The sequence below is a fragment of the Rhinopithecus bieti genome, unplaced genomic scaffold (genome assembly GCF_001698545.2).
Source record: "Rhinopithecus bieti isolate Rb0 unplaced genomic scaffold, ASM169854v2 scaffold_40077, whole genome shotgun sequence".
Taxonomy (NCBI): domain Eukaryota; kingdom Metazoa; phylum Chordata; class Mammalia; order Primates; family Cercopithecidae; genus Rhinopithecus; species Rhinopithecus bieti.
The window spans coordinates 428,596-445,666 of NW_016816716.1; the positions used below are offsets into that span (position 1 = coordinate 428,596).

General features: G+C 46.6%; 1 protein-coding gene across 1 annotated transcript in view; it reads left to right on the top strand.

The window, feature by feature from the left end:
* DNAH9 (dynein axonemal heavy chain 9) overlaps positions 1-17,071 on the top strand; it is a 381,759-nt gene that overhangs the window by 340,360 nt on the left and 24,328 nt on the right. The window contains 6 exon segments of the mRNA XM_017855172.1: positions 542-769; positions 2,809-3,000; positions 4,706-4,897; positions 7,525-7,550; positions 7,552-7,693; positions 12,548-12,730. Of these exon segments, the coding sequence (XP_017710661.1) occupies positions 542-769; positions 2,809-3,000; positions 4,706-4,897; positions 7,525-7,550; positions 7,552-7,693; positions 12,548-12,730 (963 nt within the window).

Consider the following 17,071-nt stretch of genomic DNA (forward strand, 5'->3'; position numbering starts at 1 on the left):
CGTGCCCGGCCGTGTTACGCTCTTAAATTGTGGTCTCCGGACCAGCAGCATCTGCATCACCAGGGAGCTTGTTAGAAATGCACATTCTCAGACCCCATCCTGGACCTGCTGAATCTGAAACTCTGGGCTGGGGCACAAGAATCTGTGTTTTAAGAAGCGCTTCAGGTTATTCCCATGCACAGGCAAGTTTACAAACATTATGCTGGAAAGCCTTAGGCTAGCGAGGGATAGAGTTTAATTGCAGAATACTGGGAGGTCCTCACTACTGGGCATCCCAGAACTCTTTTCTACGATGTGGTTTAAGACACTTCTGCCTTTAAAAGTCATTGAGTTGCACAACATGTGAGTGCATGTAACGCCATTAACTGTACACTTAAAAAGGGTTTGAGGTGGTAAATTTTATGTTATCGCTTACCACAATTTTTTAAAATTATTTGATGCTAAGACCAGTCCCCACTCTGGCTGCCTTCCTGACAACTGTTTACTGCTAACAGAACTAAGCAGATGCCTGTATTGGCGGGGGCTCCTTCCTTCCCACTAGAACATTCACCTGGTGGCCAAGTGGCTCAGCACCCTGGAGAAGAAGCTGGAGGAGCACAGTGAGAACAGCCACCCAGAGTTCAGGGTCTTCATGAGTGCAGAGCCGGCACCCTCCCCTGAGAGCCACATCATCCCCCAGGGCATCCTGGAGAACTCCATTAAGATCACCAATGAGCCCCCCACGGGCATGCATGCCAACCTACACAAGGCCCTGGACAACTTCACTCAGGTACTGCCCCGGGAGGGAGGCAAAAATAACAGCCCACCTCGCAATCAGCTGATGCAAACTGGTTGGGGGAGAGCATGCAACTCAGAAGGGAGTGGGGTGCTGGTTGGGCTATGGAGCAATGCTGATGTGGGTAAAATGTTCCCACCTGATACCCACTCAGGGCAACCCCACTCTCCATTGCCAGATAACCCCAGGGGAGTAGAGCTCAGGACATTTCTTTGGCAAGAGATGTGGGGAAGCCTTCTGCAAGTTTACTGTTACCTAATATTCCAAGATGAAGAAGGGTGCGTTGCTATAAATGTAATTGATAAGATACACTGGGTCACACACTGACGGGCTGTCTTCAGGCAAAGGGATGACACTGTCAATCAGATAATATCACTTGACATCTCCATGAATCTTGAGTATCAAGGGTTCAAAGAATCCAGGTGTCAGGTGGTGGGGATATGGATTTGAAATGTAACTGCATGTTAGACCCCTTCAAATATGGCCCCTGGACCAGCAGCAGCAGCATCACCTGGAAACTTGTTAGAAATGCAGATTTTTTTTTTTTTTTTTTTTTTGAGACGGAGTCTCTCTCTGTAGCCCAGGCTGGAGTGCAGTGGCACAACCTCAGTTCACTGCAAGCCTAAAGTAAGATGAAGACTGTAGTCCTGTGAAGGGGCTACAGGCGCCCGCCACCACACCCGGCTAATATTTTGTATTTTTAATAGAGACGGGGTTTCACCGTGTTAGCCAGGATGGTCTCTGTCTCCTGACCTCGTGATCCGCCCGCCTCAGCCTCCCAAAGTGCTGGGATTACAGGCATGAGCCATCGTGCCTGGCCAGAAATGCAGATTTTTAGGCCCCAATCTGAAACTCTGGGCTGGGGCCCAGGAATCTGTTTTAATGAACCCTCCAGGAGATTCTTATACACAGTCAGGTTTGAGAACACTGTGCTCCAGAGAGACCCAGAATATGAAGGCATGGTGTTCAAATGCAGACCGCTACATTTCCATTACTGGGAATTCCAAGGCTTATGTTGTAGCGTATTTATTTAAAGCCAGGTCCAAGCCCATGGTGGCCAACTTTGTATATGAAGTTGCACTGTCAAAGTCTGCAGCTCAGGCTTCTTTCATCTTCTCAAGAAGGCACTATTTCTTGTTGGTTCTCTTTTGGGAGTTCCACCTCCCTGGGCAGGGGAGTACCCAAAGGCATGAATCGGAGCAGAGTGGGGGCCATAGGATCACCTTAAAAGTCCATCTGCCACACCACGCTTTGGTGGAATCTGAGGAGAGGGTTCCAGCAGCTGCTGGGGAGGTTTTCTTCTCGGTTGTCATCTTGTAATAGTACCAGTGCGTCTCAGGTTTCCCAGAAGCCCTGCTAGCTCACATGTGTCAGATGGGCCATTCAACAGGATGACTGTGCCAGCTAACTTTGGGGCCTGGTTTAAGCCTAAAGGAAGATGAAGACCATGTGGCAGTCAGAGTCTCAGAAGATTTTACTTACTGTGTGACACCCTCATAGTGTAGGAGTCCAGCAGCCCAACTCTGGGCGGGGGGGATGTTTCCACAAAGATTCGAGAAGCAAAATGCCTTCAGTCCCCTCTGTACTCTTTTTCCAAGCTTAACTCCCAGGCAGTGATTACACCTGCTAAGGTTCCACAACAGGCAAGAAAAGCATGGTAGGAAGGGAAGATATTGGAGGTGCTGCCATGGGATGTGCACCCACACCCCACACCCCGGTACACAACATTCTCATTGCATGTCACCCTGATCCCCATCAGCTACAGGTGTGAACCTTATTAGCACATTCATATGCACAAACTTGAACCCTAAACCAAACCCCATTATAACCTGAATCTAAACCTTAATTCAATGCTCAACTAAAGCCTGACCCCTCCACATGTTCCCCCCAGGCTGTAGTCTCACTGTAACTCAAACCCAAACCAGAATATATGGTAACATTTTCCAACACGAACCCTGATTGTAACCCCACCCTAGCCAGCCCCGTATAAGAGAAGCTGTGTGTGAACATTCAAAGCGATGCTGTCATTTCAGGACACTCTGGAGATGTGTTCTCGGGAGACGGAGTTTAAGAGCATCCTCTTTGCTCTTTGTTACTTTCACGCTGTGGTGGCAGAAAGACGGAAATTTGGGCCCCAGGGATGGAATCGCTCGTACCCCTTTAACACTGGAGACCTCACTATCTCTGTGAACGTCCTCTACAACTTCCTGGAGGCCAACGCAAAGGTAAAGGCCATGGACGTTCAGGAACTAGCCAGGTTGGGAGAGGGTTAAAATTATTTGATTTTGAGGGGTGAATCAGAGGGGTCTAGGATGGGGCTTGAGAATGTGCATTTCTAACAAGCTCCCTGGTGATGCAGATGCTGCTGGTTCGGGGACCACAATTTAAGAGTGTAACCCATGGTCATGTTCCAACTCTCACTCCCCATTACCTGACAGCTAGATTATTTGAAGCCTTGATAGTACAAATCAGAGCCCATGAATCAACATCATTGGCAGTACCTGGGAGCTAGTTAGAAATGTAGAATCTTCGGTTCCGCCCAAACGTACTGAATCAGCGCATTTTAATGAGATTCTCTGGGAATTCGTATGCACATTAAGGAGGGCCACCTCTCACGAGGATGATGCCGTACCATCCCACAGAAGGGGTATGTGCACACTGCAGGGCTGCGCCCCTCACAGCTGGGATGAGGCAGTGCCAACCCCAGGACTAGCCCAAAGGCTAAGGAGAGTGGAACTGTGAGGTGAGAGCCATGGATGCTCAGGATGTCTAACTAGAGACTCACACAGTGAGTCAGTCCCATGAGAGAGTGTCCCGGGCCCCACCAGACCACACCTGTGTCCTCACAGCATGGCAGGTAGGCTGTGGATCAGCAGGAAGAGACTTCACACTCGCCTGATGTAAGTTCCCAAACTGACGCTAACAATCACTGCTCTTCCAATTAAGGGAATATTCACCTCATCAACGTTATTCTAGTTCAGGAACCAAACACAGAGTCAGCAGGGCCACCACCTCTTCCTTGTGAGGAAAATGAACCAGGCCCAGATGCCCTGAGAAATCCTTCTGTCTCCGGCCCTTGGGCCTGGGAAGTCCACGCCTCTCAACAGTGTTCTTTCATTGCTGGCTTTCCTCCAGTGACCTCCCTCCCTAAGTTTCACACCAATGAACTTTTGAGCTTTGTTTATTCACTTTGAACTTTCAAAGGAGACAGTTAATCTTGCCATTAAAGGCAGAAAATTAGAAAAGTACTCTGGTCCTCACTTTTCTCCTTTTGACATTCACCTATTTAAATTGTTTCTAGGTAGAGCCAGTCTTCATTTCCACAGTTAATGATCATGAAAGAGGGAAGGCATATATATATATGTGGGGCGTGAGGTTGGTATCTTTCCTCTCTTCACTCTTTGATGTAATTATTCAAGCTTTTTTCTCTCTCTCTCTCTTTTTTTTTTGAGACGGGGTTTCGCTCTTGTTGCCCAGGCTGCAGTGCAATGGCGCGTCCTCGGCTCACCACAACTTCTGCTTACCAGGTTTAAGTGATTCTCCTGCCTCAGCCTCCTGAGTATCTGAGATTACAGGCATGCGCCACCACGCCCGGCTAATTTTGTATTTTTAGTAAAGACGGGGTTTCTCCATGTTGGTCAGGCTGGTCTTGAACTCCCAACCTCAGGTGATCCACCTGCTTCGGCCTCCCAAAGTGCTGGGATGGCAGGCGTGAGCCACTGCACCCAGCCTTCTTCAAGCTTTTAATGAACTCCCCAAACACCCCTAACCCTGCTGGGCACTGGGAGTGTGAAGATAAATAAGACATCACTCTCAATCTCAAGAAGCATCCCCTCTCATGACTTTCTGTGCTGCCCAGATGGCAGGCCAGCCCCGACGCCTGTGTGGAGGTCTTCCTTCCTTCCTCTCTTTCTTCCCCCCATCACTCAGGTCCCCTATGATGATTTACGCTACCTTTTTGGAGAGATCATGTATGGAGGCCATATCACAGACGACTGGGACAGAAGGCTCTGCAGAACCTACCTGGAGGAATTCATTCGACCAGAAATGTTAGAAGGAGAACTGTCTTTGGCCCCAGGGTTCCCACTCCCAGGCAACATGGACTACAATGGTTATCATCAGGTGAGGCTCTGCTCTGTGCTTCTGATGGTGTGAGGGTGCTCACAGGGACCTGGGTGCTCCTCCCACACTGACCTGAACCACCAGGGAAGCTTCTGCTGGGCCGTCACCATGGCTGCCGGCAGGGGCCAGGACAGAAGGGCTTAGACAGCTGAGCTCATGTCAAATCTGGTCCTATGCCCCAAGCCTGCCCTGTTTAAGTTGAGAGATACGGGATTTCTAGCCTCAAATTAATCATCAAATGGAGCCTTTGGAGAGCTTTCCATTCTTGATGTTTGCTTCAGTCATTCTATGTGTGGTATTTTCTACAGATAACATCTGGGACAGTTATTTGGTTGTTTTCAGTTGGGATGTTGACAAAGCCATTTGTCATGAAGCAAAATTTCAGGCAAGACCTTAGCCAACTTTTGGTAAAGTTTCTGTCAGTGATTCTAAATATCCCTGGAGGAGAATGATCTTGTGCTAGGATCACTTAGATCACTCACCCCTCCCACTCCCTGCTGGTGGCTGTGGGCACAGGCACATACCACATACGTATGCCACAGTCAGCATTCTCATGAAGGTTTTCTTTTTTTTTTCTTTTTTGGGACCGAGTCTTGCTCTGTCACCCAGGCTGGAGTGCAGTGGTGAGATCTTAGCTCACTGCAACCTCCACTTCCCGGGTTCAATCTATTCTCCCTGCCTGAGCCTCCTGAGTAGCTGGGATTACAGGCGCCTGCCACCACACCCGGCTAATTTTTGTGTTTTTTAGTGGAGATGGGGTTTCATCATGTTGGCCAGGCTGGTCTTGAACTCCTGACCTCAGGTGATCCACCTGCCTCGGCCTCCCAAAATGCTGAGATTACAGGCGTGAGCCACCGTGCCCAGCCTCATGGAGGTTTTCTTACTATTACTTCGGTCTTTTATGTTACTGTTACCACAGCTATGTTTAAAGTATTCATCTTAGCCTATTTCACCTACCATGGAAAACATTCCGAAAGATATTTTTTAACAGTTTTTATTGGTAGGCTTTTGAACAGGCCTAGAAAAACTCTTGAATATAAAGCATAAGGGAAATATTGATCATAGGAATATTAACTGCAAGTTAAAAAAATTTTTTTTAATTCATAAAACTTAAGGGTAAATCATAAAAGTCATTTGATCCAGAAAAATTGGACCTATAAGAAGAAATTTAAAACAATAAAGCTCTTTAAGGAAAATAAGAGGAAATAGTTTTAACTACTTCACCAAAGGCAAGAAGGCTTTACCCAGGAAAATTGTGCAACAGCGTCCCCTAGTGTCCATGGGATAATTCGACAGGCGGCTGGAGCAAGTAACAGGCAAAGGAAGTCTGGTACTCTTTATTCAGCAAGGGTGCAGTTGATTTGCACATTTCCAAATGACGGAGGTACACTCTCTTTCTTTATACTTCTCTTTAATGTGTCAGTTAATAGATGGTTCTAGGGCATCCACATAGATTCCAGACCTGCACAGAACGCTGGAGGAAATACAAAAATGAACATACAAATTGGCCTTTGAGCCTTTGAGGAATGTTAATAACACCAAGGAATCATCAAAATCATATCAGGGACAGAACTTGAGGGATATTTTCCCACCATCGTGAAAAGAGTCATAAAGAGGCACTCAAAGCATTCAGAGCCAGGGACGGTGGCTCCCGCCTGTAATGCCAGAACTTTGGGAGGTCAAGGCTGGAGGATCATTTGAGCTGACAAGTTAGAGATCAGTGGGCAACATAGTGAGACCTCGTCTCTACAAAAAATAGAAATAAAAAAATCAGCTGAGCATGGCGGCATGTACCTGTAGTTCCAGCTGCTTGGGAGACTGAGGTGGAAAGCACTTGGGCCTGGGAGGTGGAGGCTTTAGTGATCTGTGATAGTGCTGCTGTACTCTAGTTTTTTCAACAGAGTGAGAGCCTGGCTCCAAAACAAACAAACGAACAAATAAAAAAACTGAGTCTTAGTCGCTGGGGAGGATTTTTAGGCATTAGGCATGGCAGACTCTGGCCACTAGCACTGACCACAGAAAGGAGTTGCTTGGGTGACACACAGTTTGAAAATTTGTTTTATTTGAATACTTTCCACCAGGGGTGCAAACTCTCCGGTTCGCAGCCAATCTCACCTCCCTCATCCTAAGCCCAATTCACTAGCTTATTTTGCATGTGCCGTCCCATGTATATGTTCAGGTTTGTCATGTCTGATTTAGATGGAGGGGAGAGAAAAAGAAGAAGGAAAGGTCTGGAATCCTAGAAGAGCTTAAGTAAAATCACTAGGGAGGGAGGGATGCGTATTTTTGAAAGACTAGGAGAAGTCCTTCTCTGGTCTGCAGGAACAAGAGTCATCAGGGAGCAGTGGGAGGCAGTGGGACTGGAGATAAAGTCATATAAGCAGCCCAGAAAAGAAAGAATGATAGAATGAATGTGGAAGTTCTGGGAAACAGGTCCAGCCGACAAAAACAGATGATGTCAAGGTGCACTAATAGGTGGAGAGGGTGCTGAAATCAACCAGGGATGGCGAGCAGTGTCCCTGGGGGAAGGACACCAGCCCATGGACTCCCTGCAGAGGACAAGCTGGTGTGGGAGATGGGAGGTATGTGTTGGTTTCTTTTTAATCGAGCTTGCCCTTGATTTTCAGTACATCGATGCTGAGCTGCCCCAGAATCCCCTACCTCTATGGCCTCCACCCAAATGCAGAGATTGGCTTCCTGACCCAAACCTCAGAAAAGCTCTTCCGCACTGTGCTGGAGCTGCAGCCTTGGGACAGCCAGGCCGGAGATGGAGCGGGGGCCACAAGAGAAGAAAAGGTGTGTGTGGTGGGGGCTGCCTGAGGTCGTTCTGGGGGAGCCCGAGGATCAGAGATGCACACCTTTCTCCTGCTGGCCATTTTGGCAGTACACAGCATAGACAACACACAAGGCAGCAATCACCTGCAGCCTGGAGATGCTTGCCTGACACCAACAAGAGCCTCTCCCCTCCCCCATCATCACCATGCTGGCCATCAGTTAAATCATAGGAAGTTCCTGCCATTGGGTTCAGCAGTTTGCTTTGCCGGTCCACCCAAAGTCCATTTTTATTCAGCTTCTCTGCCAAAGTGAAGAAAGGGCAGGGCTGAACAGTGGTGGCTTGGGAACTTTAAATGCGACTTCCTGATTCCCTGGCAAACCAAGCAAGGATGGGCAAGGGGCTGTCCCTAAGCACCCCCACCTCAGTTCACCAACCAGATGCTGGTGGGGAAGAACACGCTCCTTCACAATGCAAATGCCTTCTCTGTGTGTGAATGGCTTCTAGTCAGAGAGTCTCTTAACACACAGTTACCTGCTATTAAGCACAGGACTTCCTAAAAGTTTAGGAAGGTGGAAGGGAATTATGGAGTAGAAAGGCAGACCAGGGTGAGGTGTGGGTTTCAGGACAACCCAAGGCAACATGGGGGCTCTGATCCTGGTATGGGGGTAGCTGAGGATAAAGAAAGAATGGGCCTCACGCCTGTAATCCCAGCACTTTGGGAGGCCAAGGCGGGCAGATCATGAGGTCACGAGTTCAAGACCAGCCTGGCCAACATGGTGAAACCCCGTTTCTACTAAAAATACAAAAATTAACTGGGTGTGGTCGCGGGCACATGTAATCCCAGCTACTTGGGAGGAGGCTGAGGCAGGAGAATCACTTGAACCTGGGAGGCGGAGGTTGCAGTGAGCCAAGACTGCGCCACTGCACTCCAGTCTAATGACAGAGCAAAACTCCGTCTCAAAAAAAAAAAAAAAAAAAAAAAAAAAGGACACTAAAGGGAGATTTCTCCATGAAATTTTTTCTGAGACAATCTAACCAACTTCCTAAAGACGTATTTGTACCAGCTCACATCCACCTCATGGTACTGCCTGGATTTTTTTTTTTTTTTTAATTTAAATTTTTCTGGGTAAGATTTCATTCCATCACCCAGGCTGGAGAGTTCAATGGCATAATCACAGCTCACCACAGCCTCCAACTCCTAACCTCAAGCAATCCTTCCACCTCAGCCTCCTGAGTAGCTAGGACTGCAGGTGTGTACCACCACGCCCTGCTAATTTTTTAACTTTTTGTAGAGACAGGGTCTCACTGTGTTGCCTAGGCTGGTCTTGAACTCCTGGGCTCAAGAAATCCTCTCACCTTGACCTCCCAAAGTGCTAGGATTATAGGCGCGAGCCACTGCACCCGGTCCTACTTAGGTTCTTTAATTTAGAGATACCATTAGGTTTACAAGTAAACGTCCTTGGGAAGATTATCCAACTTTTAGGCTCTACAGACCAATTTTAGGAAAGCAAACTGATACTAAAAGAGTTGGACTTTTATATAAAGATATGGAGTCGTGTCATCAAAATAGTATTTCTCAAATTTTAATATGCCTAAGAAGGTGCCAGAGAGATTGAAATTCTGACTCCGAGGCCTGGGGTTAGGTTGCATTGGCAACCTAGTGGTTTTGATAAGGTGAGCATACTTTGAGAAAGCTGCCCCCATATGACCCTCCTCAGTCCATTCCACTATTTGATGTGTAATTTGAAAATAAAGAGAAGAACCCACCCAGAATGAATAATGTTGCTAGATCTAAAACTGAAAAAGGCTGAGGCTGTATAAGTAATAGACTTAGAATTCTTCAGTCAAGGTTCAAAGAAGGTTCTAATGCTTATCATTTCCTTATCCCCTCCCCAAGCTAACCCAAGAAATGGGGTGTGTGTATGTGCTTGTCTGTGTATTTTGAAATGATATAAACTGTGATTCCTTGGCATGCACAGTGCTGCATGGGACAAGTGGGCAAGTTACTGGGTGCACACCTGATTGTGCAGTATCCCAGTATTTGGCCATGGTGGTATTTCTCACATAGCTCACATGTTCCTATGATCTATGTTCCTTCCTGTCCACAGAGCAGTCCAGCTCAAGATGAGGGACAAAGAGTCAAAGCCCAGAGAGTATTTTGTTGTTGAGAAGTAAATGACCAAGAGGTTGCACACTCCACATACACTCATGAACTCTTGACTTAATTCTGCTCCCATGTTTACATCTATATGAAGGGAAGCTGGGGATTTTTAGTATATAGCTAAAGAGAAGGAGAGAGAAGAGAGGCTGGCATGATAGACACATGGATGGATGGATGGATGGATGGATGGATGGATGGATGGATGGGTGGATTGATGGATGGATGGGTGATGGATAGATGATGGATGGATGGATGGATGGATGGATGGATGGATGGATGGATGGATGATGGATAGATGGGTGATGATGGATAGATAATTGATGGATGGATGGATGGATGGATGGGTGATGGGTGATGATGGATAGATAATTGATGAATGGATGGATGGGTGATGGGTAGATGGCTGATGGATAGGTAGTTGATAGATGGATGGATGGATGGATGATAGAGGAATAGAGTTATGTACACTGAAGGGCATCTGCAGGAATATATACCAAAAAACTAATATTGGAACAGTGTTTTTCTCCCACTGAGGGAAGAGTTAAGACTGTGGGAGGACTATGCTTCTCATATCATGTATATCAGAAATGTTTAGATTTTTCTGATAAGCATTTATTACTTTTCTGAAAAGGAAGAAAGCAGAAGTGTTTGTCTGTGGAAATAAAGTGGACCCCATCCCTTGGAACCCACTCCTCCTATCTGAGAGTCTCTGGGTTCCTTGAGCAAAAGAGGGCCCTGCATACATCTGCGGACCTGGGCCCTTCCCTATCAGCCCTCTCCCTCCTCAGGCCCCCACACCCTTGACAGTCTGATCAGAGATGAAACAGAACTCTGTGTCCCCACATCCTGTGTATTTTGGAACAATACCTCCAGATGATCTTTTCATCTTTTTGTGAATCATGTCCAAATGGAAGCTCGCTGATACAGAGCTGTTTTTTCAAACTCTGCTCCAGAGGAAAAAAATATATATAATTTTAGCCATTTGTCTTCTACCCCAGCAGCCGCTCTCAGGTACTATTAAAATCCGATTCCAGTTTTTGCTATGACAGCACCAAAGACCCATTCGTGACAGAGTGATTGGTTTTTACTTTCTTTTTTTCCAACATCAGCTCTTTTCCTGGAGATGGCATTGTATGTTAACAATACAAGGCAAGGTGAATATTTATCATCCTTTACACTTATATAGTTCTTTATAGCTTTCGGAGACGGCCACACTCATCAGCTCATTTGATTTGATCTTCACATCAACTGTGGGAGTTGGGAAAGGGGACAAGTGGAAAAAAAGACACTCTTGGAAGTGTTTACAGTTGGAGAAAATTGAGGCCTAAGCAACTTGCTTACGTTCACATGGGTAATGCATGGCAGAACTATTAACTCTGTCAGGTCTCCTTGGTTGCAAACAATAGACACCAACATTGCTTAACTAGGCAAGAAATAGCTCATTCTACCAAGGGAGTCAAGCCAAGAACAGATAAAAATCATGATGGCTCTAGAGTCCCAGGTAAAAGAAGGGTAGACCGTCCTTTCCAGGCACCTCTATCCTGCCGGTGGTTCCTTGGATTCCAGGCTTGAGATTCCATTTGTTGTGCTCCTGGGAAACATAATCTGATTGGCCTAACTTGGTTCAGGGGAAACTGGGCCCAGTGACTAAACATAAACATAAAACAATGAGGAAGACGTAGTTTCACAAAGGAGATAGGGAATTGTTCCTAGAAGGGAAGAGAGATAATGAACAGACAAAAACAACAGATATCCTCCACAGGCACCTAGAGCTCAGCTCTCAAGACTCCAGAAAGGGGCTGGTGCTCGCTCGCTCACTCCCTCCCTCCCCTCTCTCCCTCTGTCCCAACCTGCTGGCTGTGTGGTCTATTATGTCTGCAATGGTTTCATCTTTCTTTCTCTGCTGACAGACCTCCTGGGCTTACTCATTTATTCCACTATGGCAGACTCAACCTCCAAGTGCTTGCCCCAAATTAACTTAGAATCTCTGAGCCTCAGTTCCAATTTTCCAGGAGAGAGACCCTAGTTGTCCCAGCTCCCCTCATCTAATTAGCTGACAGTTTGTATGGGGAAAAGAATCGTGGGGTACAACAGGAGGTTTACATGATAGATGAGGGTGTTTCTTCCAGAACTCAAGGATAGAAACTGCAGTGTTGCCTCATAGAAACTCAGAACTGAGTGGATGGCCAGATAGATAGATACGTAGGTAGGTAGGTAGATAGATAGATAGATAGATGATTGACAGATTAGATAGATGGATAGATGGATAGATACTGTATATGGATATACTATATCTGGATATAGATAGATTTGTCATTGCGGCTCATCACTTCAGCGTCACATGGCCCATGGGGGCCAACTTTTGGCCCAAGTCTGTCTTATGGCTTTCTAGTTTGATTCCCACAGCCAACTGGGTCAGCCTCTGAATTTTTCAACTCCAAATTCTTAGAGAGGTATCTGTGTTCATCTTATTACGCTACCCATGCAAGTCCCAGCAACTTGGCCGGCCTATGAAGAGGTCCTGCTGTGATCAGTCAGTCCTCAGCGCTGAACCAGTTGACCTGGACAAGCGGGCAAGCGTTTGGCCAGGTCAGTGGGGGGAGGGGCAGCCGATGATGGATGATTGGCATCCCTGGTCCCACACTGCAGGAAACTGGATTCCTCCTGGAGAATAGAGCCCCTTCTTCACGCTGTATTTCCTTCTGTGGGGCAGGTCAAGGCACTTCTGGAAGAAATATTGGAGCGGGTGACAGACGAGTTTAACATCCCAGAACTGATGGCCAAAGTGGAGGAGCGCACCCCGTACATTGTAGTTGCCTTCCAGGAGTGTGGCCGGATGAATATCCTCACCAGAGAGATGCAGCGCTCGCTGAGGGAGCTGGAGCTCGGCTTAAAGGTGAGTGCGGTCTTGTAAGGCATGGAGGGGACATTGCTAGAGGACACAGCTGGAAACCTGTGGGGAAGAAGGAGCACTGGGGGACCTGGAAGCTGGGGAGCAGTTGTCCTGCAGCATCCTAGGTGCCCAAAAGGTATTACTCCCCAGAAACCAAAGTCTGGCCATGAGGTTGTCTGCAAGAACCAAGATGTTATACAATCTTTGACATTTCTCGTCAACAAGGAAAGAGTCTACTATTTCTACTACCAGTTTTACTTTCCTCGCCATGAGATGATGTAAAATGCCCAGCAGAGCCTGTTAATTACTGTTCACCCAGATGACAGGTAGATGGGAGCTCTTTCTGCCTTTGAGGAGCTGAGGAGGGTGACTGCTGTTGGTTTACATTGCCTTGTTTATTAAAAGAATTGTAAATGAACACTCAGACAAGCCCTGGAAGTCCAGGTGTGGAACACGCTGGCGCCTTCATCATGTCTGGCTCTTGGGGTTAAACAGCCAGGGTCACATGTGGATAGGAAAAACATGAATGAGTTTTTTCACACAGAGTCACATAGATGATGAAACAGACTGCAAAATCTAGGTTAGGGTCGGGCGTGGTGGCTCACGCCTGTAATCCCAGCACTTTGGGAGGCTGAAGCGGGCGGATCACAAGGTCAGGAGATCGAGACCATCCTGGCTAATATGGTGAAACCCCCTCTCTACTAAAAATGCAGAAATTAGCCGGGCATGGCGGTGGGCGCCTGTAGTCCCAGCTGCTGGGGAGGCTGAGGCAGGAGAATACCATGAACCTGGAAGATGGATCTTGCAGTGAGCCGAGATCACGCCACTGCACTCCAGCCTGGGCGACAGAGCGAGACTTTGTCTCAAAAAAAAAAAAAAAAAAAAAAAACTAGGCTAGGGTTTTTTGTTTGTTTGTTTGTTTAATCTCTTAATGTTCTTTCTCCTTCCTCCACCCCACCTCGACATGGGTAGAAGGAAATAAGGAAGGAGAGACAGGAAGGGAATGTTGAAGATGGACAATGTTTGGTAACATTTCCAAATTCTGTGCTGGCTTGTAATCAAATGAAGGACAAAATTCCACAGAGTAAATAAGAACTTTGTCTGTCGTGTAACGCAGTTCCATTACTTAGGTACGCAGCTCTGTATCCGTAACTATCTTGAGCAAGTGTGCTGCCATTTTAAAGGCTTATGGAACTTGTGTGATGTGGTGCAGCCTATTTACCCATTCGATTTCCAATTCATTCACTCATTTTTCTTCCGAGAGCCTTTGCTGCATTTGGAGTCATGGATCTCAGAGCTTGCCTGGGCAAAGATGAAGGGTGCGGGAGGCAGCTGTCTTGTCTTTCAGTCTGATTCAAGCAATGTTGATTGATGAGCCTCTTGGGCAAGTCTCAGCACTGCCTGCTGGAGGGTGCAAAGGAGATTGGAAAGGGAGCCTTCCCTTGAAGGACAGTCTTGTGGGGAAACAGACACACACACTGATATAAAGCAGGGTGGAATTAATTAAGAGCCACATAGAGAGACGTGGGAGAAGAAAGAAGAAAGAAGTATTGTATGTGGGGTAAGGAAAGCCCCAGGGAAGAAGTGGCATTCATGGGGTTCCGGAGGAAGGGGAGGATTGTGACAGGTGATCATAAAAGGCAGGGGCTCCTAGAGGCACAGAGCACAGCAGCCCACGGTCTGTTCTCAGAGTTAACATGGTTTGGCTGCAGCTACAGGCCCACTCAGGTGAGCAACAGTGATAGGGTGAACTTCCAAAAGGTGACAAAACCATGACAGCAAAGCAGCCGGGAAGTTTGTCTACTGGTCCCACTGTGAAAGGAAGACAGACAGAGCAATCTCCATTCAAACTTGCTGTCATGAATCCCAGACTCTCCTTAGGACCGTCCCCCAAGCTGGCCTGGTCCTCAGACTCTCCGGAAGTTCTATCACATGTTCCCATCTCCACGCTCCAGTCCTACCAACTTCTGGGGGTGGGGCCTAGAAATCCATAATGTTTCATCACAAGCCAGGAAATTCTTTTGATGACTCAAGTTTGGGAAGCACAGCATGAAGGTAAGAGGCAGAAGAAAAAGTTAGGACAGTGGTATTCATGGCAAAATGAAGGTGCAAAGGGGATGGCAGCAGAGTTCAGAGAAGAGAGTTTTAAGTCTAGGGAAGGGATAAAGCTGGGCTGGCCAGAAAGGAGAACAGCAGGGAAAACAGGCAAAGCAGGTGACTTGGCAGGAGGAGTTCGCAGAATGGTCTGGCCTGTGAGTGAGAGGTGGAGGGCCCGAGTGGGGCAAGTCCCTCAGATGGAGCAGTGAGGAACGTCAGCTCCGAGTTCTTCCCGGAACACTGGTGGAAGGCATGCTTGGCTTTGCTGACCAGCTTACCTGGCAGGGGGGAAAGGGAAGAGGAAATTCTGCTTGAGGTTTTCCTTCTTCACTTTCTTTGTTTAACAATCACTTTATGCTGGGTGCAGTGCCTCACGCCTGTCATCCCAGCACTTTGGGAGGCCGAGGTGGGCGGATCACGAGGTCAGGAGATCAAGACCAGCCTGGCCAACATGGTGAAAATACAAAATCTTCACTAAATTTTCACTCATCTCTACTAAAAAATACAAAAATTAGCCAGGCATGGTGGTGGGCACCTGTAGTTCCAGCTACTTGGGAGGCTGAGGCAGGAGAATAGCTTGAACCCAGGAGGCAGAGGTTGCAGTGAGCCGAGATCACGCCACTGCACTCCAGCCTGGGCGAAAGAGCAACAGTCCATCTCAAAAAAAAAAAAAAAAAAAGAGCCAGATTAGATCCCCCGTCAGCAAGCCAGACTTTAAACTTGAACAACTTCACTACTTTAGAAACAGATTTTGTGGATCAGGAGGAGCAATCAACCACCGCAGCATAGGAAAAAAAGCCTGATGCCATCACACGTTTGAATGATAAAAATCAGTTCCTGGCCAGCTGCGGTGGCTCACACCTGTAATCCCAGCACTTTGGGAGGCCAAGGTGGGTCGATCACAAGGTCAGGAGTTTGAGACCTGGCCAATATGGCGAAACCCCGTCTCTACTAAAAAAAATTCAAGAATTAGCTAGGCATGGTGGCGGGCCTCTGTAGTCCCAGCTACTTGGGAGGCTGAGGCAGGAGAATGGCTTGAACCCAGGAGGCAGAGGTTGCAGTGATCTGAGATCACGCCACTGCACTCCAGCCTGGGCAACAGAGCAAGACTCTGTCTCCAAAAAAAAAAAAAAAAAATTAGTTCCCAGCCCCTCCCAGATTTTGGGCTGGCCATGGCTCCATCTAAGATATGCAGTGCCTAAATGAAATAGAATGCAAACCACATATGACAACCACATAGGTAATTAAAAATTTTCTGGAATTCACATTTTAAAAGTAAAAAACCAAACAGGTGAATTTAACTTTTACTTAACTCAGTATATCTAAAATACCAAATATCATTTCAATATATAATAAATATAAAATTACTAGACTATTTTATAGTTTTTGGTCTTATGGCTTTGAAATGTGGTGCGTAATTTAAGCTTATAGCACATCTCAATTTGGACTATCGCATTTCAAGGCTCAGTAGTCACCTGTCATTAATGGCTACTGTATTGGGCATTAAAAGTCTAAGAATTTGTCTTCTGTAGTTTTCCTACATAGGGAGGTAATTTCTGGGCAGTCTGCCGTCAGTATATGGCCCTTTGAAAATTATGCCTCGTTGTTATTGAAACAGAATAAATTGGCCATTGGGCATTTGGTACATCAGACTTTTATGAGTTTGGTTAGTGGAAGTCAGTACCCCTTCCAGTCAGCTCTGGGATATTCACAGGAGCTGGTTCCTCATCTTGTGAGGCTGAGATACAGATGTCTAACTGTGGTGAATTCCCAAAAGAATTCCTCTCTATGGGAACATATTTGTGGCCAGCTGGCCTTCCCCAGATGATGCCTTCCTTTACCACTTTTGTGTGCTTTGAGCTCCTGTAGTCATCAGGGCTTTCAGTGATAATACTTTTTGGGTAGACATTATGGCCTCCCATCCAGCCAAATATGAAATATGGTGAATAACAATATCTTTATCATGAATGCTAATAGTGTTGACTTAATGACTTCAAAAATTCGACATTTTCTAACTTTGGTGCCCGGTCCGGGCACAACATTTGGGTTTGTCCAATTAGTGTGTTGGATAACATGAGTAGACCTATGTCTCCCTATGCTCAACCTAAAACAGTCCTGGAACTTTTCATTTTATTTTCTGGTTGCAAGCATTTTTTTTTTTCCTTTTTACATTTTAAATTATTGCTATATATTTAGCAGGTACAAGTGCAGATTTTTTTTTTTTTTTTTTTTTTTTTTTTTTTTTTT